Source organism: Oncorhynchus mykiss, chromosome 3, assembly GCF_013265735.2.
Source record: "Oncorhynchus mykiss isolate Arlee chromosome 3, USDA_OmykA_1.1, whole genome shotgun sequence".
In the NCBI taxonomy this organism is placed as follows: Eukaryota; Metazoa; Chordata; class Actinopteri; order Salmoniformes; family Salmonidae; genus Oncorhynchus; species Oncorhynchus mykiss.
Window position 1 is genome coordinate 58,279,800 of NC_048567.1, and position 20,969 is coordinate 58,300,768.

The 20,969-nt window shown below is 41.4% G+C and overlaps 1 protein-coding gene across 1 annotated transcript in view; it reads left to right on the forward strand.

Moving 5' to 3' along the window:
- The window catches only part of LOC110504354 (low-density lipoprotein receptor-related protein 1B), a 430,734-nt gene that overhangs the window by 239,943 nt on the left and 169,822 nt on the right, over nt 1–20,969 (forward strand). The window contains exons 18-24 of the mRNA XM_036965026.1: nt 206–331; nt 2,153–2,269; nt 6,863–6,943; nt 7,333–7,503; nt 11,993–12,175; nt 18,653–18,853; nt 20,529–20,774. Of these exons, the coding sequence (XP_036820921.1) occupies nt 206–331; nt 2,153–2,269; nt 6,863–6,943; nt 7,333–7,503; nt 11,993–12,175; nt 18,653–18,853; nt 20,529–20,774 (1,125 nt within the window). The remainder of the gene's footprint in view (nt 1–205; nt 332–2,152; nt 2,270–6,862; nt 6,944–7,332; nt 7,504–11,992; nt 12,176–18,652; nt 18,854–20,528; nt 20,775–20,969) is intronic.

Consider the following 20,969-nt stretch of genomic DNA (forward strand, 5'->3'; position numbering starts at 1 on the left):
GCCCTGCTGGAATGTCTGCATGCCTTCTATCTAACAAGATTTGAGACATTCTGACCCAAATTCCTGCTTCGCATTGCTGTCTGACATTTGTACTGAACTCTTCAAGTCAGAAACGGTAAATGTTAGGTTTTAAGTCCTTTACCAGGCAAATTTCATCCCACAAATGAAATGGTGCTAAGATGATATGAGTGTCTGTGTATTTCAGCCAACCACAGTTGTCCCATAGACCAGTTCAAGTGCCTCAATAATCGCTGCATCCCTAAGAGATGGCTGTGTGACGGAACTAATGACTGTGGGAACAATGAGGATGAGTCCAACACCACATGTTCAGGTAACTGATACAATACCTCAGCTTTTTCTCAGATCTGCAGTCCGGCAATTGCATTGTGTTATGTAGTATACTGTATGTCACTGGCATTTTCTAAGTTATGATAATAAATTGATGTGGTACACTTCACTTAGTCAAGTGGACTATGTATAGTTAAAAAATGCAAACCTCTACCCCCTAGCAACTTCAACTTCCTCCGCAGAAAGGTTTCTGCACATCAAAGCATCAAATAGCAGGGTAGTCAAACATTCCTAGTCATGTCTTGCGACACTATACAAGCCAGCAGCCACAGTCAGTGTGATCAATCTCATGTGAAAGCTCAGAATCAGAGAAGTTTAGCACTATCAAAAGGTAACTTTTCCTGCTATTGAGTTATTGTCAGAATCACTTACGTCTGTTCATACCATAGTGGCTTTTTTCCCTTCACACCTAACAGCCAAGTTGCCAGCCTTGCCTCTTAAAAGTTGTGAGCCTTCCAGGATCAATCAATGGGTGATAAATGTTGCCTTGTCATCAGAATGACATGCATGTTACACACACTGCACCACCAAGAGAACACTGCCCGTGTGCTGTCCTGGTGCTGTGCTGTCGTTGCATGTCTGTCTCTGTTCACAGACATTGAGTATACAGTGAGCTCCAAAAGTATTGGGACAGTGTCACGCCCTGACCTTAGAGATCCTTATTATTCTCTATGTTTTGTTATGTCAGGGTGTGACTCGGGTGGGAAAGTCTATGTTTTCTATTTCTTTGTTTTGGCCGAGTATAGCTTCCAATCAGAGGCAGCTTCACACTTCACCATCTGGCAGCCTACGGAAGAATCTGGGTTTGGCGGATGCCAGGAGAACGCTACCTGCCCCAAAGCATAGTGCCAACTGTAAAGTTTGGTGGATGAGGAATAATGGTCAGGGGCTGTTTTTCATGGTTTGGGCTAGGCCCCTTAGTTCCAGTGAAGGGGAATCTTTACGCTACAGCATCTAGACGATTCTGTGCTTCCAACTTTGTGGCAAGTTTGGGGAAGGCCCTTTCCTGTTAAATGAGGTTGAGGTCCACACAGAAATGGTTTGTCAAGATCGGTTTGGAAGAACTTGACTGGCCTGCAAAGAGCCCTGACTTCAACCCCATTTAATATCTTTGGGATGAATTGGAACGCCGACTGCGTGCCAGGCCTAATTGCCCAACATCAGTGCCCGATCTCATTAATGCTATTGTGGCTGAATGGCAGCAAGTCCCTGCAGCAATGTTCCAACATCTAGTGGAAAGCCTTCCCAAAAGAGTGGAGGCTGTTATAGCAGCAAAGAGGGGGAACAACTCCATATTAATGCCCATGATTTTGGAATGAGATGTTCTATGAGCAGGTGTCCACATATGTTTGATCATGTTGGTCATGTAGTGTATAAGGGAGTTTGTCCCAATACTTATGGTCTCCAAAAATGGGGGGACTATGTATAGAAAATGCTGTCATTTCTAAACGGTTCACCCGATAGGGATGAAAATACCCTCAAATTAAAGCTGACAGTTTGCACTTTAACCTCATAGTCATTGTATCATTTAAAATCCAAAGTGCTGGAGTACAGAGCCAAAACAACAAAATGTGTCACTGTATGTGACTGAAAGGTTAGTTTAAGGGCTCTGCTCGTTTACTGCAGACTTGATATATGTGATATATCTGTCATGGAGAGATCAACTTAAGCTCCGCAGGCCTGACATTGAGATGCCAAATGATTGAATGATCAATAGGGGGCTGAACATGTCTGGCTTTAACTTAACACCCATGTGATTGAATTACAAATGCTCTGCTGTCTTCCATGCCTTTCTCTTTCTCAGCCCAGGCCTGTCAGCCCAACCAGTTCTCCTGTCGGAACGGACGCTGTATCCCCCAGGCCTGGCGCTGCGACCGAGACGACGACTGCGGGGACATGTCCGATGAGACTTCCTCCTGTGGTGAGTCAGACTCTCAGCCTGCATTATATGGCCCTGAATCCTGGCGATAAACTCAGTTTTTGATTATGTGTGATCGTTAAGGGTGAGTATCTCAAGTTAGGTTTCAGCCCTGTAAGATTATTCACACTAAAACGACCTAGTAGACCAAAACAGAACAAACACTCTCTGCTGTTTATGTTTTTGGAAAGGAAGGACAGTGCTGAGTTTTTAAACGCCAAGAGAGGCTTTCAAAGAAGATGTGACCACTTTTACGATGACACTGTCAGATCTGAAGATTCTATTGACCTCATCCCCAACCTTGAGAGGAAAAGAAAAGGACATACCGCTGTGAGGTGTAGCTCAGAGGAAATGGTTCAGTGGAAAAGACAGCTAGTCTTTTAGTGACCCAGCTACACCAGAGAAGCCTTAAAAGTATTTCAAAATATGCCTCCTGGTGAGACAACAGAATGCTAGCTTGGCTGTTTGAACTCTTAGTGTGTGTTCTTGTCTAGTGCACAGCAGCCGTTTGGTTATATTTCTATTAAAATATAAGGCTTGTTCTTAGCTAATTTCTGAAAAGTAAAATGCAATATCCAATTGAACAAACAAAGGTTGTTGAATATGATTAATGAGCAGGCTATTGGGTTACCTTCTAATTGGCATAGTCTTAGTTGTGAAGGGGTGGCATGAGTGTACCAGTGTGCTTATTATTTGGAGAAATAAGAATATATTTATTGTGATGTTCTTGCTATCTATCTGACACTGTTTTCAAGCAGTTTTCCCTAAATCTAATTTTCCTACAAAAATCTCCCTTAGAGCTATTTCTTAATTTACTAGTTCCTTGAATACTTTGTTGTCTCTCGTACATTGCTTGTTTCATTCATGTGAGTTTTAGCAGTTACATTATTAAATAGCCTTGAGTCCTCAGGGCCAGGAGCTGAGCATTCACTTCTTACTCACTGATTAAGGAGTTAGAATGATGCTGCGAAATAACACTTATAGCATTTAAAAAAAAAAACATTTTAGTGTGGCAGAATTACACAGTGTATCAAAACTTATATCAAAGTAAGTTGTAGTGCTTGCCATTTTTATGACCCAACAGTTTATTTTGTTTTCATATTTATTTTTACAGTACCTGATTTCAACTGGCTATACTGTAACTTGTTATCTTTCTGGTACACTAGTCTAATCTCATAACTATACTTTGTGTGACTTTCATGCAGAGGGAGCTTTCCAGGCCGTAAGTTACATATTTAGTGATGTGAGGTGGAAATAGTTTAATTACTTACAGATCGTAAAAAAACTGGGAAAACACCTTTAAAAGGGTTTTAAAACCTCCTGCCCCTTCACTGTTTGTGGTAAAGATGGCACATGGCAATCTCTGATGATCAGTGCAAGGCCTTGTATAGTGTTGTATCGTCTCTGACTCCTTTGTGTGCTTACTAAGCTGCTTCAATACACAGTCACAAACAGCCAGGGTGTAAGCTGTAATTAAAGTTCATGCTCGACTTCATTCAGTCATAATCAAGCTGCGCTGCAAAACATATTCTCTCTCATAGTGTTGTCTGAGATTCCTCAGGCATTACTGCGCTGTAGGTGTTCCCACAGAGTCTCTGGAAGCTCAATTTTCTCCACTGCAGCGACGGTGGGTTATTAAAACCTGAAGCATCACGTTGCGATTGAGCCGTTGTTGCTCCTAGACGTTTCCACTTCACAATAACAGCACTTACTGCACTTACAGCTCTATCAGGGTAGACATTTGCCAAACTGACTTGTTGGAAAGGTGGCATCCTATGACGGTGCCAAGTTTAAAGTCACTGAGCTCTTTAAGGCCATTCTACTGCTAATGTTTGTCTATGGAGATTGCGTTGCTGTGCGCTCAATTTTATACACCTGTAAGCAAAGGGTGTGGCTGAAATAGCCTAATCCACTAATTTGAAGGGGTTTAGACATACTTTTGTGTATATATATATATATATGTGGTGAACATTCACTGTGTCCTAACTAACGCCCTAGGTGTCTGTAGCAATAGGGATTCCAAAGAATCAATTACAATTAAGTCTCTGAGTTTAATAAAGCTCCTGCCCTGTAATGGAAATATCTCAGAAATTGAAACTAGGTTGAATGTGACGGGAATACAAATGCAGATCACAAGTATTTAGGGGTATGGCACATCCATATGCGCAGATTCACATTGGCACTCTGAGGCGGATGAATATTTAGCCACCAGCACCATCAACAGCAGTTAGAGAAAGTTAGCTAGGGTATCTCCTTGACCACACTGGAAGAAGTAAGGAGCAGATGTTGGTTAATTACCATGGTGTTAATTGGTTTTCAGCAGTTAGCTAGCAGAGACACTGTCTGTCAAAGCAGCACTAGCTGGTGTGTTTAGGTGGTGTGTTTTTCCACCGAGCGGTGAGCTACGCTAAACTCCCAATGGGAAAACTGTGTTGTTGTTGTACTGACACAGCTGCCACTCTCTTTTATTGATTAAAGCAGCGTTTCTAACACAGAGGCATTATTTCTCTACATTATTTTGGATTAACCCAAAACATCTGGGGATGAATCATGTTCTTTCCGTCTCCGATTTAATTAGATGTTTCATGTTAACCTGAATCTGTATTTTTTCGCAGGTCTCATTGATCAGACTTAAATATGAGTTATGATCAATTGAGTCCTAAATTAGCTTTTCTACCTGAAAACAAGCATCACTCGCACATACAGTATACATAATGCCCTGTCCAAAAGGTGCATGCAAATTAAGGGTGCCATTTACAACAGCCACAATTGCATCCAGTATTAGCATATTCGTTAGGCATATTTCCATGAATTTTCATGTGTTTATCATAACATTCAGTGTTGCGGTAGCTCTTAACTTGCTGCAGGTAATTTATTTCGGCCTGCAATACACATATAGTCAAAAAGATGAGTAGTGAGGACTAGGGTTCTGAACCCCTCCCTCTGCAACTAGATCCTGGACTTCCTGACGGGCCGGCCCCATGTGGTAAGGGTAGGCAACAACACCTCCGCCACGCTGACCTTCAACACAGGGGCCCATCAGGGGTGTGTGCTTAGTCCCCTCCTGTACTCCTTGTTCACCAACGACAGCGTGGTCGCTCATGACTCCAACACCATCAAGTTTGCTGACTACACAACGGTGCTAGGCCTGATCACCAACGGCGATGAATCAGCCTACAGGGAGGAGGTCAAAGACTTAGCAATGTGGTGCCAGGACAACAACTTAACGTCGTGGACTATAGGAGAAGGACTATAGGAGAAAGAGGGGAGTGCATGCCCCCATCCACATCGACGGGGCTGTTGTGGAGCGGGTCAAGAGCTTCAAGTTCCTTGGAGTCCACATCACTATGGACTTAACATGGTCCACACACACCCGCAAAGTCGTGAAGAGGGCACGGCATTACTGAAAAGACTTGTCATGGGTCCTCAGATCCTCAAAGTTCTACAGCTGCACCTTCGAGAGCATCTTGACTGGCTTGGTATGGCAATTGCACCACCCGTGACCGCAAAGTGCTACAGAGGGTGGTGCGAACAGCCCAGTACATCACTGGGCTGTTCGCCATCCAGGACCACTATATCAGTAGGCATCATAGGCCTGAAAAATTGCCAAACAATCCAGCCACCCAAGCCATAGACTGTTCACTCTGCTACCGTCCGGCGAACTGTACGGGAGCATCAGCTCTCGGACCAATAGGATCCGAGACGGCTTCTACCTCAAAGCCATAAGACTGCTAAATAGCCAGACTGCTAAATAGTCAATTAATGGTACCCAAACTGTCTGCACTGACTCAGTCTTGCACTGACCCTACGCACACTCACTAGACTTTATATACACTCCATATACTCACTCACACACACTACACTCACTCCCACACAAAACCCTCACACATTCACATACACTACATGTGCGCACACACAACACACACACACATACCGACACAACACACATACACAGAGACACCGAGCTGTCTGTTTAAACAACTAGCACACAGCTTAGACACCCATGCATACCACACAAGACATGGGTCTCTTCACAGTCCCCAAGTCCAGAACAGACTATGGGAGGCACACAGTACTACATAGAGCCATGACTACATGGAACTCTATTCTACATCAGGTAACTGATGCAAGCATTAGAATCAGATTTAAATAACATATAAAAATACACCTTATGGAACAGCGGGGACTGTGAAGCAACACAAACATAGGCAGCAGCTAATGGGGATTCATAATACCCACATACTGTACATACACACACTTTTACACTCTTAATTTGCTGCTGCTACTCTGTTCTTTATTTTACTCTTATTATTATTCATTCGGATGCCTAGTCACTTTACCCTGCCTTCATGTACATACCTACCTATTTCATTTTTAATAATTATTTTTTAACTCTGCATCGTTGGGCAAGGTTCGTAAGCAGGCATGTCACTACGAAGTCTCCAACAGTTATATTCGGCGCATGTGATAAATACAGTTCGATTATGGAGTGTTTGTAATGAGTTTCAGACAATGTATTTTCAGAATGAATGTGGCCCTATGGGTTTGAGGTTTAGATAACAATAGTTGATTGTCTCTCTGCCTTTGTGTCTACAGCATTCCCGACCTGTGAGCCCCTCACCCAGTTCAGCTGTTCCAATGGGAGATGCATCAGTGTCAAGTGGCATTGTGATTCAGGTACGTTTCTACTGAAAACCTATAGCAGTTTCTCCCTCAACGACCATCCTTGAGAATCTGGTATGATTGTACAGAGCTTCAATAAAGATGAGCAACTTTGACGTCAGAATACTCAAGGACAGAAGGTGAGAAACACTGAGCTACTGTACATTTCATGAACCTCATATAACCCACAACTTTGAAATCAACCACTGTCTCCTTATGTAACTAAAGTGGTTTGGAAAACCACACCCATGCGCTGAGTACTATAACCTTGCCTGTAAGTGAAGACTTATGTTACCTCCCCAAGCTAATGCATAGGCTTTAGCTTAGCATGCTAACACAGTTTAATGATATGCAGGAGTCAAACCTAGTCAGTCATACTTACTCTTTTTCTTCTGTATCCCTAGATGATGACTGTGGAGATGGTAGTGACGAGGTTGGTTGTGTCCACTCCTGCTCCAACACCCAGTTCCAGTGCTCCAGTGGGAGGTGTATCCCAGACCACTGGGCCTGCGATGGGGACAACGACTGTGGGGACTTCAGCGACGAGAACACTACTTGTGGAGGAGATGGAGCTGGTGAGAGAAACAATGCTGTTATTTGTAATACCTGTATCGTAGCACTTTTTGTTAGCAATTACAAGATTATGTGCCCACAGTTAAGATAAACCATGCTGCTACTACTACCATGAATCCATAATGAAAATTATACTCTAAATGATAGCTCCATCCCTCATTTTGTCAAATACATTTTGCACTAAGTATCACGTTATCTATCTCAGCATGAGGTTTCAAGTCAGGCTTACTACTCCTCATTACTACACATGTATCAATGATTGTAACTATCAATTATTCAATTGCCATTTAAATCAGTAGAAAGATTTTTTTTAAGATAATGATGAGTTCAAAGTAACTATTAATTGGCCTGGTCTAATGTCCTTAAGTCTTCATCCTCCTCACTCGGCTCTCGCTCGGCTGATCTAATCTCATCTACTCTTCACAAGAGTACAACCATCAAGAATATTTTAATCTGTTATAATTACCCCAGAAGGCTGAGCTGGGCCCGGCCGGCTGGAATACTCACAGCTCACTAGCCTGTCACTAGAATGAGGAAGCTATTCATCAAACCGTGTCCTGATGTCAAGCCTGAGCCCCAGCTCCAGCCTTTTCCTCTCTACTCTAACACAGTGTAGTGTTGCTGTGTTGTGGGCCACCCCAGGGGTAACAGCTCTGGATCAGCAGGCTCTGACTGTTATGGAAATCCTTCTGATCTCTGACATCCAAGCATTAAACGTGTTTTCTTTTTGGAAGTCATGGTTTTTTGCATAGAAAAGTCTTGGGTGGGCTGCCTAACTGTTTTGTTAGGCAGCCCACCCATGTCCAAACAGTAAAAAAAACAAAAAAAACTAGATATAAAGCATGCAGGAAAGGTAATGGACCTATATATTTTTAAATATGGTCCTCTTTGAGAACTCACAATTACCAAAATAAAGGCTAGACAGTCAGGGAGATTCTAAAATTCAAAACATTATGCATTCAGGAGTATTTTGATCATTGATTTTGTAAGCATAGCATAAGCCATGGCAAAATGTGTAGAATTGCAGGAAAATAGCTTTAAAATCGCACCAATGGCCACACCCACTGCAATGTCCCCAGCCACAGCCACCACCTAAGCCCCATTTTGATCCAGAAAAAATCCTGGAAATGAAAAATAAATTATTGGCAATGTGGAAGTGGTTAGGTTATATACAGTCGGTCTTGTGACTACTTAGCTAGCATGATTCTAAATGTAATTTAAAACAATATATATAACCCAATATTGTCAAAAAACAAACAAATTTCCGCTGTTACATAAGGATTCTATTTATAGTGCCTTGTAAAAGTATTCATCAACCTTGGCGTTTTTCCTGTATTGTTTTTTTGAGGGGATTTCATGTAATGAACATACACAAAATAGTCCAAATTGGTGAAGTGAAATTTAAAAAATTACTTGTTTCAAAAAAATGGAAAAGTGGTGCGTGCATATGTATTCACCCCCTTTGCTATGAAGCCCCTAAATAAGATATGGTACAACCAATTACCTTCAGAAGTCACATAATTAGTTAGATTGCACACAGGTGGACTTTATATAAGTGCCACATGATCTCAAGTAGAGGTCGACCGATTATGATTTTTCAACGCCAATACCGATTATTGGAGGACCAAAAAAGTCGATACCGATTAATCGGAGGATTTCTTTAAATATATATTTTTATTTGTAATAATGACAATTACAACAATACTGAATGAACACTTATTTTAACTTAATATAATACATAAATAAAATCAATTTAGCCTCAAGTAAATAATGAAACATGTTCAATTTGGTTTATATAATGCAAAAACAGAGTGTTGGAGAAGAAAGTAAAAGTGCAATATGTGCTATGTAAGAAAGCTAACGCTTCAGTTCCTTGCTCAGAACATGAGAACATATGAAAGCTGGTGGTTCCTTTTAACATGAGTCTTCAATATTCCCAGGTAAGAAGTTTTAGGTTGTAGTTATTATAGGAATTATAGGACTATTGCCCTCTATACCATTTGTATTTCATTAACCTTTGACTATTAGATGTTCTTACAGGCACTTTAGTATTTCCAGTGTAACAGTATACCTTCCGTCCCTCTCCTCGCTCCTCCCTGGGCTCGAACCAGCAACACAACAACAGCCACCCTCGAAGCAGTGTTACCCATGCAGAGCAAGGGGAACAACTACTAGAAGGCTCAGAGCGAGTGACGTTTGAAATGCTTACTAGCTAGCCATTTCACTTCGGTTACACCAGCCTCATCTCGGGAGTTGATAGGCTTGAAGTCATAAACAGCGCAATGCTTGACGCAACGAAGAGCTGCTGGCAAAATGCACGAAAGTGCTGTTTGAATGAATGTTTACGTGCATGCTTCTGCCTACCACCGCTCAGTCAGATACTTGTATGCTCAGTCAGATTATATGCAACGCAGTACATGCTAGATAATATCTAGTAATATCATCAACCATGTGTAGTTAACTAGTGATTATGATTGATTGTTTTTTATAAGATAAGTTTAATGCTAGCTAGCAACTTACCCTGGCTTACTGCATTTGCGTAACAGGCAGTCTCCTTGTGGAGTGCAACGAGAGAGAGGCAGGTCTGTAAGGTTGCAAGATTGGGTCCCCCAAGCTGACAAGGTGAAAATCTGTCGTTCTGCCCCTGAACGAGGCAGTTAACCCACCATTCCTAGGCAGACATTGAAAATAAGAATGTGTTCTGAACTGACTTGCCTTGTTAAATAAAGGTATTAAAAAATAATAATAATAATACAAAATCGGCAAATCGGCGCCCAAAAATACCGATTTCCGATTGTTATGAAAACTTGAAATCGGCCCTTCCGATTAATCAGTCTACCTCTAATCTCAATATATATATATATACCTGTTCTGAAAGGTCTCAGAGTCTGCAACACAACTAAGCAAGGGGCACTACCAAACAAGCGGCACCATGAAGACCACTGAGCTCTTCAAACAGGTCAGGGACAAAGTTGTGGAGAAGTACAGATCAGGATTGGGTTATAAAAAAAATATCTGAATTTTTGAACATCCCACGGAGCACCATTTCAATCCATTATTAAACACCTGAAAGAATATGGCACCACAACAAACCTGCCAAGAGAGGGCCGCCCACCAAAACTCATGGACCAGGCAAGGAGGGCATTAATCAGAGGCAACAAAGAGACCAAAGATAACCCTGAAGGAGATGCAAAGCTCCACAGCGGAGATTGGAGTATCTGTCCATAGGACCACTTTAAGCCATACACTCCACAGAGCTGGGCTTTACGGAAGAGTGGCCAGAAAAAAAGCCATTGCTTAAAGAAAAAAAATGAGCAAACACGTTTGGTGTTTGCCAAACGGCATGTGGGAGACTCCCCAAACATATGGAAGAAGGTTCTCTGGTTAGATGAGACTAAAATGTAGCTTTTTGGCCATCAAGGAAAACGCTATGTCTGGTGCAAACCCAACACCTCTCATCACCCTCTAGAACATCAGTCCCCACAGGGAAGCGTGGTTGTAGCATCATGCTGTGGGGATGTTTTTCATTGGCAGGGACTGGGAAACCGGTCAGAATTGAAGGAATGATGGATGACGTTAAATACAGGGAAATTCTTGAGGTAAACCTGCTTCAGTCTTCCAGAGATTTGAGACTGGGACGGAGGTTCACCTTCCAGCAGGACAATGACCCCAAGCATACTCCTAAAGCAACACTAGAGTGCTTAAAGGGGAAACATTTACATGTCTTCGAATGGCCTAGTCAATGCCCAGACCTCAATCCAATTGAGAATCTGTGGTATGACTTAAAGATTGCTGTACACCAGCGGAACCCATCCAACTTGATGGAGCTGGAGCAGTTTTGCCTTGAAGAATGGGCAAAAATCCCAGTGGCTAGATGTGCCAAGCTTATAGACACATACCCCAAGAGACTTGCAGCTGTAATTGCTGCAAAAGGTGGCTCTACGAAGTATTGACTTTGGGGGGGTGAATAGTTATGCACGCTCAAGTTTAAATTTTTTTGGTCTTATTTCTTGTTTGTTTCACAATAAAAAATATTTTGCATATTCAAAGTGGAAGGCATGTTGTGTAAATCAAATGATACAAACCCCCAAAAATACATTCTACATTGTTGAATAATAGTGAAGACTCCTTCCTTGTCACAACACAATAACTGTCTTTTCCTTATTAAGAAGGAAATAAATTCCACAAATTAACTTTTAACAAAGCACACCTGAAAATTGAAATGCATTCCATGTGACTTGTTGAGAGAATGCCAAGAGTGTGCAAAGCTGTCAAGGCAAAAGGTTGCTGCTTTGAAGAATCTCAAATATAAAATGTATTTTAATTTGTTTAACACGTTTTTTGGTTTCTACATGATGCCATATGTCTTATTTCATAGTTTTGATGTCTTTACTATTATTCTACAATTAAAGTACAAATAAAGAAAAACCCTTGAATGAGTAGGTGTGTCCAAATGTTTGACTTGTACTGGATGTATATTTTCCCTTGCAGCATTGCCTCCTGTGATAGAGTGCACCAGGGATGAGTTCCACTGTACAGCAGATGGGACGTGTATCCCAGAGCGCTGGAGGTGTGATGGAGACAAAGACTGTGAGGATGGGACTGACGAGATGTCCTGTGAGGGCACCAAGAGGATGTGCGACCCCAAGGCCAAGTTCACCTGCAAAGACACAGGTACTGTATGGAATGCTGTAGCTAAGAGACTACTCCGTCAGTAACTGGAACCCAGAAACAAAACTTGTTAGCTACACTGTTTGTCTAACAGCACAATATGGACAGACAGAATATTCTATCTTTGACCATTACATTAATGCTAAACTAGGAGCAAAGTTAAATGTCTGTAGTTGATCAACATCAAATGGCAAAATTGGAAACATGTTTAAAACACATATAAACTCTACATTCTCTAACTCTCCATGTAGTATGTCATGGGTATAGCATAGATTTTATAATATCATCTCTTTTCTCCCGGAATGTGCAACAGCGAATCAATTCTCCATGTGATGTAGCTTTAAAATTGGGCCTCTAAATTGGGATGCTCTGTAATCCAGGCTTCACACAGTCACAGGCATAGCTGCATTAACAATGATACATTCTGGCATATCGAGAGCTTGGTATTATCTGCATTTTTGCAGTGGTGGAAAAAGTACCCAACTGTCGTACCAGAGTTAAAATAAAGATGCCTTAATAGAAAATGACTCGAGTAGAAGTGAAGGTCACCCAGTAAAATACTACTTGAGGAAAAGTCTGAAAGTATTTGGTTTTAAATATACTTAAATATCAAAAGTAAATGTAAAAGTATAAATCGTTTCAAATTCCAAATATTAAGCAAACCAGACAGCAACATTTTTGTTTTTTAAATTTACGGATAGCCAGGGGCACACTCCAACACTCAAGACAATTTACAAACGAAGTATGTGTTTAGTGAGTTCGCCAGATCAGAGGCAATATGGGATGACCCGCTTGATAAGTGTGTGAATTAGACAATTTTCTTGTCCTGCTAAGCATTCAAAATGTAATGGGTACTTTTGGCTGTCAGTGAAAACGTATGGAGTAAAAAGTATAGAATTTTCTTTAGGAATGTAGTAAAGTAAAAGTTTTGAAAAATATAAATAATAAAGTACAGATACCTCAAAAAACTACTTAGGTAGTTTTTGGTAGTATCCCTAGGATCATGCCTCAGGACTACCTGCCCTGATGACTCCTGGCTGTCCCCAGTCCACCTGGCTGTGCTGCTGCTCCAGTTTCAACTGTTCTGCCAGCGGCTAGGAAACCTTGACCTGTTCACCGGACGTGCTACCTTGTCCCGGACCTGATGTTTTTGACTTTCTCTCTCTCTCTACGGCACCTGCTGTCTCGACCTCTGAAGGCTTGGTTATGAAAAGCCAACTGATATTTACTCCTGAGATACTGACCTGTTGCACCGTCTACAACCACTGTGATTATTATTTGACCCTGCTGATCATCTATGAACGTTTGAACATTTTGAAGAACAATCTGGCCTTAAATGGCCATGTACTCTCATAATCTCCACACAGCACATCCAGAAGAGGACTGGCCACCCCGTAGAGCCTGGTTCCTCTATAGATTTCTTCCTAGGTTCCTGCCTTTCTAGGGAGTTTTTCCTTGTCACCGTGCTTCTACATCTGTATTGGGCATTATAAATACATTTGATTGAAATTTTATTGATAGTATTTTTACTTAAGTACTTTACACTACTGCCTTTTTTTGTTAGAATTTAGGGTTTGACATAGCCTTGTTCTGTTAAATCATCTCTACCTATACACTAAATATACAAAACATTAAGGACACATGCTCTGTCCATGACACAGACTTACCAGATGAAGCTATGATCCCTTATTGATGTCACTTGTTAAATCCACATCAATCAATGTAGATGAAGGGGAGGAGACATGAATTGTGTATGTGAGCCATTCAGAGAGTGAATGGGCAAGACAAACAATTTAAGTGCATTTGAACAGGATATGGTAGTAGGTGCCAGGTGTACCGGTTTGAGTATGTCAAGAACTGCAACACTGTTGTGTTGTTCACACTCAACAGTTTCCTGTGTGTATCAAGAATTGTTCACCACCCAAAGGACATCCAGCCAACTTGACACAACTGTGGGAAGCTTTCGAGTCAACATGGGCCAGCATCCCTGCGTAACACTTTCGACACCTTGTAGAGTTCATGCGCCGACGAATTGAGGCTGTTCTTAGGGAAATGGGGGGGTGGGGTGCAACTCAATATTAGGAAGGTATTCCTAATGTTTTGTACAGTGTATTGTACTCTAAATACACCGGTGGTTCATGTTGTTAAGTTCAAAAGAATACAATATAAAAATTGCTGACACCATTCAATCATATAAGGGTTCGGGATTTTAAAGCCAATTTTCTCAGAAATCTTTTTGCAGATAGAACCAAGTTCTCGATTATCTGTGTGTGGCTGATTCTACCCCCTGCAGTGGTTCCACCTGCATTCACTGCCTCTTTGTAATTCAAAATGGCGAGTAAGGGTAATTTAAGATTACCCCTGGTAGCAGGTATCAGGAGGATGTAATGATCTAGCTGTGGATTTTCACATGAAGTAAAGATTTTCACTCACAACTGTGGCTGTGCCTGTTGATGCACTCACACAATGAAGAAGATTTTTGACATTACCTCATGCAATGTATACTGCATGAAAATATAAATGCAACATATGTCGTGTCTTTGGCTATGTCGGATTAAGTGATATGACATGCTATTCTATAAAATCATTACTCTGTAATTAATTAATATTACCTCATTAAGCTACTCAGGAAAATATTTAACTGGAAAGTCGGGGCAGCATGAAAGAATGTTTATAGAGCTGTTATCTTCCGAATAAACTCTTCAAGACCTGATAATCTTTTACATCAGTAGCAGTCAATATTTAATCATCACCTTATTTAGTCTCATCTGAAAGTTGTAAATTCTTGGTTATCTTCATGAACCTTGGCTAACAAGTTGAATCAGCAATACAAAATTTGATTTAATTATTTATTTACTCAATACCTAACTAATCACACAGAATTATGATTACACAGAATGGATCATACATTGATTACAAATTATGTTATAAAGAAAACATCCCTGGTGGACCGTGCCGACATGACGGCTGGTTACACAAAGGAAAGGGGGTTGGGTTTGAGTGAAAGAGCGGGAAGACTGAGTAACAAAGGGAGAAGCTATGCTATCGTAAATACAGTACATTATGCATTCTAAATTACCGCCCATTTGAAAAAGGAAAATACAATAAATATTTACTCTGAGCTACGCTTCGATCTGTTGGTCATAGATGGGAGGCCGCGTTGTCCTTTGAAGAATGCCTGATGGTAGAATGGATACTTGGTAGTACCGTCGTCTTGTGGTAGAACAAATACTCTGTCCGTCCTCTCCTAGCCCATGTCTACAGTTGCTGTACTAACGCGACGGCTAGGAGGTATCACTTCTTTAGTGAATAAGAGTTCAAAGTTCATACCAAGTTGCCATGCTATATGCTCAAGCTATGTTCTGACTGGTATAGTCGAAATTCAATGCTAATTTCATTAGGTTCTCTAAGGTTGGCTTAGTTCTGTAGGTGGTCTTTGACCTTTCAACGTGGGGACCTCAAGTCCACACGTCCTTGGAACATTATCTGAGCCCTTTTAACGTAGAACCGTCACCCTAACGTCTTCGGAACAGAAAGTTACATTTTCGTCAAGGGGCTTATATCGGAGGGGAGAGAAGGGCGTGTTTCATAGTTTATAACCAATGTCTGTTCACATGGGCAGGGCCACTGAGTTAAGCATAGTTCACTCATGAAAACCCAATTCTCTAATTTGGAAGATAAAATTACATTTAATCTTTTCATGAATAGTTTCATATTTAAACATTTAAATTGCACAACAATTCCATGTGAATCTGATAACTAGAATGTGTAGACTTTCCAAGATACAGTTTATGTCGTCCTATCATCAGTAATAATGTCTCAGACGCCAACTGATCTGGCATCATATTAATTTAGTACCAATGCATATTTTCAGCTGGTTGGGTTACTGAAATATGGTTCCGTTCCCATGTTTGATGTCACCAGACTCTCTCTAAATGTTAACAAAGTGATTTTCAATAGTCACATTGGTAGAGTAGAGAGAGAGGGAAAGGTATTTATGGGGGTCATAAACCTCCCCCCTCAGGCCAAAATCATGACACATCCAACAATTTCATTGCTTTTACTGAGTTACAGTTCATATAAGGAAATCAGTCAATTTATATAAATTAATTAGGCCCTAATCTATGGATTTCACATGACTGGGAATACAGATATGCATCTGTTGGTTACAGATACCTTAAATAAAATGGGACTCACAATGGCCTCAGGATCTCGTCATGGCATTTTACTGCATTCAAATTGCCATTGATAAAAGGCATTCGTGTTCGTTGTCTGTAGCTTATTCCAGCCCATACCATAACCCCACCACCACAATGGGGCACTCTCTTCACAATGTTGATATCAGCTAACCGCTCGCCCACACAAAGCCATACACGTGGTCTGCGGTTGTGAGGCCGGTTGGACGTACTGCCAAATTCTCTAAAACGATGTTGGAGGCGGCTTATGGTAGAGAAATTAACCTTCAATTTTCTGGCAACAGCTCTGGTGGACATTCCAGCTGTCAGCATGCCAATTGCATGCTCCCTCAACTTGAGACATCTGTTGTGTTGTGTGACAAAACAGCACATTTTAGTGGCCTTTTATTGTCCCCCAGCACAAGCTGCACCTGTGTAATGCTCATGCTGTTTAATCAGCTTCTTGATATGCCACACCTATCAGGTGGATAGATGATCTTGGCAAAGGAGAAATCCTCACTAACAGGGATCTAAACAAATTTGTTGCAAAACATTTGAGAGAAATATGCTTTTTGTGAGTGTGCAACATTTCTGGGATCTTTTATTTCAGCTTGTGAAACATGGGACCTTTACGTTGAGTTTATATTTTTGTTCAGTGTAATATATTCTAATCTAAAGTCATGATTCAATATACTGTATTGATCTTAGTCTTTGTAGACTGCAAGGACCCCATTGTGTGGAACAGATTAAAATATGGATCACGTTATGCATTAAGTAACTTTTTGGCCTGTTTTTATATTTAGAGTTTTTCTTCAACTTGACTGAGGGATTATTCTAGGGCTGGGTGATAAACTGTCTTTTACAATATACCGGTATTGATCCAAGGACCGGTTTGGGTTTTTCCTTTACCTTGTATAACGGTATTTCAATGTTTTTGTTTGTTAAATGCATTATGCCACTCCGCTGTGTGTAATAATATCAGTTTTTATAGTTTACTCAGTTTGCTACTTGAGTCGTCTCTCTCCCTCTCTCTTTTCACACACACCAAACCCTCCCCCTGTCACTTAAGCAGAGCCGTTTTTGTGCTACAGCAAGTCAAATCAACCACTAGCAGTCTGACGGTCTGCATGGGCAATGCTGCAGATTTTGGTGACAATGATGCTGCTTTCCACTTTGCTTCCTACTATACACCCACAAGCATTCTATAAGCACACAGTATCTTATACTGTCTGCAAACAGCTAGTTGATCTTTTCTTTGCAAGTTGTGGCTAAAATAAATTGTGTTAGCCGCTAATGCTTAACGCTAGTTGTACTAGTCAGAGCAAATGTAGCTAGATAGCTAATACAGCCTGCTACCAGTGCTGGTGTAGGCCTAGATCAGCTTTTTGTTTCTGCAACGTTATATTCTAAATCAGAGAGGAGTAGGCGAAGGATGAATGTTTTACTATTTGTACAGTACATCAAAGCTACAGTAAGAGGAAACATTGAATGTGAAATTAATTAGGATCCAGTGTGAAACAATGACCAATTCCTGCCCTGTCACAAAAACCCTTCACTGGCTTTTTCTATTCATTGTCATGTCAAACAACACTGTATTCAAAGTCCCCACTATATTCCAACTTTTGGTTGAAGTTTCATTGAACAGTATAAAACAATCAGAATGGACAAAGGTCCATTAAAAACACTTAGAATGCATTTGTTGCCACCCTAGGGTCATACACTACTCATAAAGCATGTGAACTTTTATTATTCAAAAACCTCATACCTCCATACCATCAAAAATATTGTGATATTTAGGGCTCCCGAGTGGCGCAGTGGTCTAAGGCACTGCATCTCAGTGCAAGAGGTGTCAGTACAGTCCCTGGTTTGAATCCAGGCTGTATCACATCCGGCTGTGATTGGGAGGCCCATAGGGCGGTGCACAATTGGCCCAGCGTCGTCCGGGTTTGACTGGGGTAGGCCGTCATTGTAAATAAGAATTTGTTCTTAACTGACTTGCCTAGTTAAATAAAAGTTTTTTTATTTTTTATTTTTTTATGATATTTTAGCCATATCGCCCAGCCTTAGATTATTCACCAAATTTATTACAGATGCTTTGAAGTTCACTGTGTGGTAATGCTGACTGGTTACTCAGCATTTAGTTAAATGTCTTAAGGTTATATTTCAGAGGTTCTACTCTACTGTAGGGACAGCTGATGATTGATATCGTCTTTGAGGAATATTTTCTGTGTCTGGTTGTGTTAATGAATCGTGTGTATGTGTGTGTGTTTCCATAAATGTCTGTATATGTGTGTCACACCAACAGGAAAGTGCATCACCAAGAGCTGGGTGTGTGATGGAGATATCGACTGTGAGGATCGTTCTGATGAGGAGTCCTGTGAGGCAGCTGTCTGTAAGCCTCCAAAATACCCCTGTGCCAATGACACTTCCACTTGCCTCCCACCAGAAAAGATCTGCAACGGCAAGCCGGACTGTGCAGACCTGTCTGATGAAGGGCCTTTATGTGGTAGGAAAGAACTATTATCTGTAGTACATCATATTGCTTGAGATCGTCGAGACTAATTAGTGTGTGAGTTGTGATGAATCATTTCATGTGTTTAAGTGGAAGAAATGTGTTTAGAGTTTATTTTTCTACTGGGACACACACCTCAGACAGAATATACATTATAAGCTGTGTGAGCTTTAATTTCCCATCTCATATAACAAGAACCCAGAGTCAGATGTGTCAAACGCTGTCTGTCCCTAAGGAGTGGTACTATATATTTGAATTCCCATAGCCTTGAGAGCAGCACGATGACGCGTCAACATGCTGTTGATTTTGATTCAGTCATCAAGGGGACCGAACATAAAGAATAGCTACCAGATTTCTCCAATGATTACCAACACAGATCTGTTTGTCCAAGGCCCATCTGAGGGGAAATCTGTGAATCTCATGTGAATAGTACACATCTAATCTATTTGACTGAACAACCTAAACGTATCGGTTCATTTCGAGTTGCTAGCAGAAACCTCATGGGGGACCATAGTTAGACACCGTAGCTCAGAGTGTGTGTTATCACTTATCTTCCTCCCAAATGGCACACTATTCCCTACATAGTGCACTACTTTTGAACATAGTCCTATGGGAAAAATGGTTTATGAAAAAGGGTACAGGGAAGAGGGTGCCATTTGGGACACAACCTTTGAGAAAAGGCCCACACTGCGCTGCCTGGTTCATAGCCAATTAGGTCATACAGGGAGACCTTAAGGGGCCTGATTGATTTGAGCTAACTCAGCAGGAGTCATTCCTCCAGCTGTAACCTATGGGGGCACAGCTCTCCTCTACCCTCCTCTGCAGCTAGGAGACCCCCGCAGAGAAATTTCAACCCTTTCTGGTCTGTGCCAATAAGATCATCTTAATCATGGCTAGCTAAAAAGGAGACTTTGGACCTGTAGTGTGATTGTTGCACCAAATGTCCTTTTCATCTTCTGGACCTGTCTGGCACCCCACAATAATCAGATACCTAGCTGCTTCAGAGAAAATCATTCGATTACAGACTGCACAAAGAAAGAAAAGTCATTCTTTTTTTTCTCCGTCTCCATATCAGTTTTGTGAAAGGAATAGTGCACAACTTTCAGATTTCATGATGTGTTGAAGCCTTGACAGTAATAAAGGCATCATCCCTCAGGTCAAACCGCTGCGGACCAACTGAACTGCGGAGCCTCTTTCATTGTGTAATAGCTTTTCCTTGCGTTGTATATGCAGCGGATATTTCCCAACATCATGCTCGACTAGCAATCTCTAGCTTAGAGCAAAAAGTGGTAGTGTTATTCTTGTGCCAGCTAGTTCTCAAAAACAACCCTTTTTAATTCAGCATTTTTTTTTACTGTACAGCACATGGCCCAACATACTATGGTCTATTATTTCTCTAACCTCCTTTTAGACCCTGTGGATGACGATCTGATGCTGAAAACCATCTCAGTCTCTAATATTAAGACTCTTAGTTCCCTGTCCCTCTCATTCTCTCTGGTCTCCAATCTCATCCTCTATAGTAGGCTATTAAGGCTCTTAGTCCCTGACCTCTTTCTCTGTTTTCATATTAGTGTTTGGTACTTACATCCTGTCCTTTCTCACTCTACTCCCAGATCAGAGTTGGCTCTTACTTCCTGTGCCCTCTCTCTACTCCTCTCTCTGCTCCTAGATAAGTGTTTGGTGGCCAAGGGTGGCTGCAGCCATCAATGCACAGTGGTACCAGGGACAGGGGTGGTGTGCTCCTGCCCTGCAGGGCTCCAACTGGACTCTAATAACAGGACGTGTGAGGCGGTGGACTACTGCAGTAGGCATCTGAAGTGCAGCCAGATGTGTGAGCAGTACAAAACCACCGTCAAGTGCTCCTGCTACCCAGGCTGGAGGCTGGGCCCCGATGGGGACAGCTGTCACAGCACAGGTGAGGTGACAAAGTGTGTGTAGGGTTGTGTGTGTGTGTCAGGAAGTATGTTGATTGTGTAAGTGTAGACTCATGTGCTGCTTCATGTCTTATAATATGCTAGTGAGGATTTGATCAAAGTGAATTGGAATACGTTTTGAAATATAACATTTGATTAATTCGATGTCTTACAGTAGTTCCGATTAGGTAAAATAT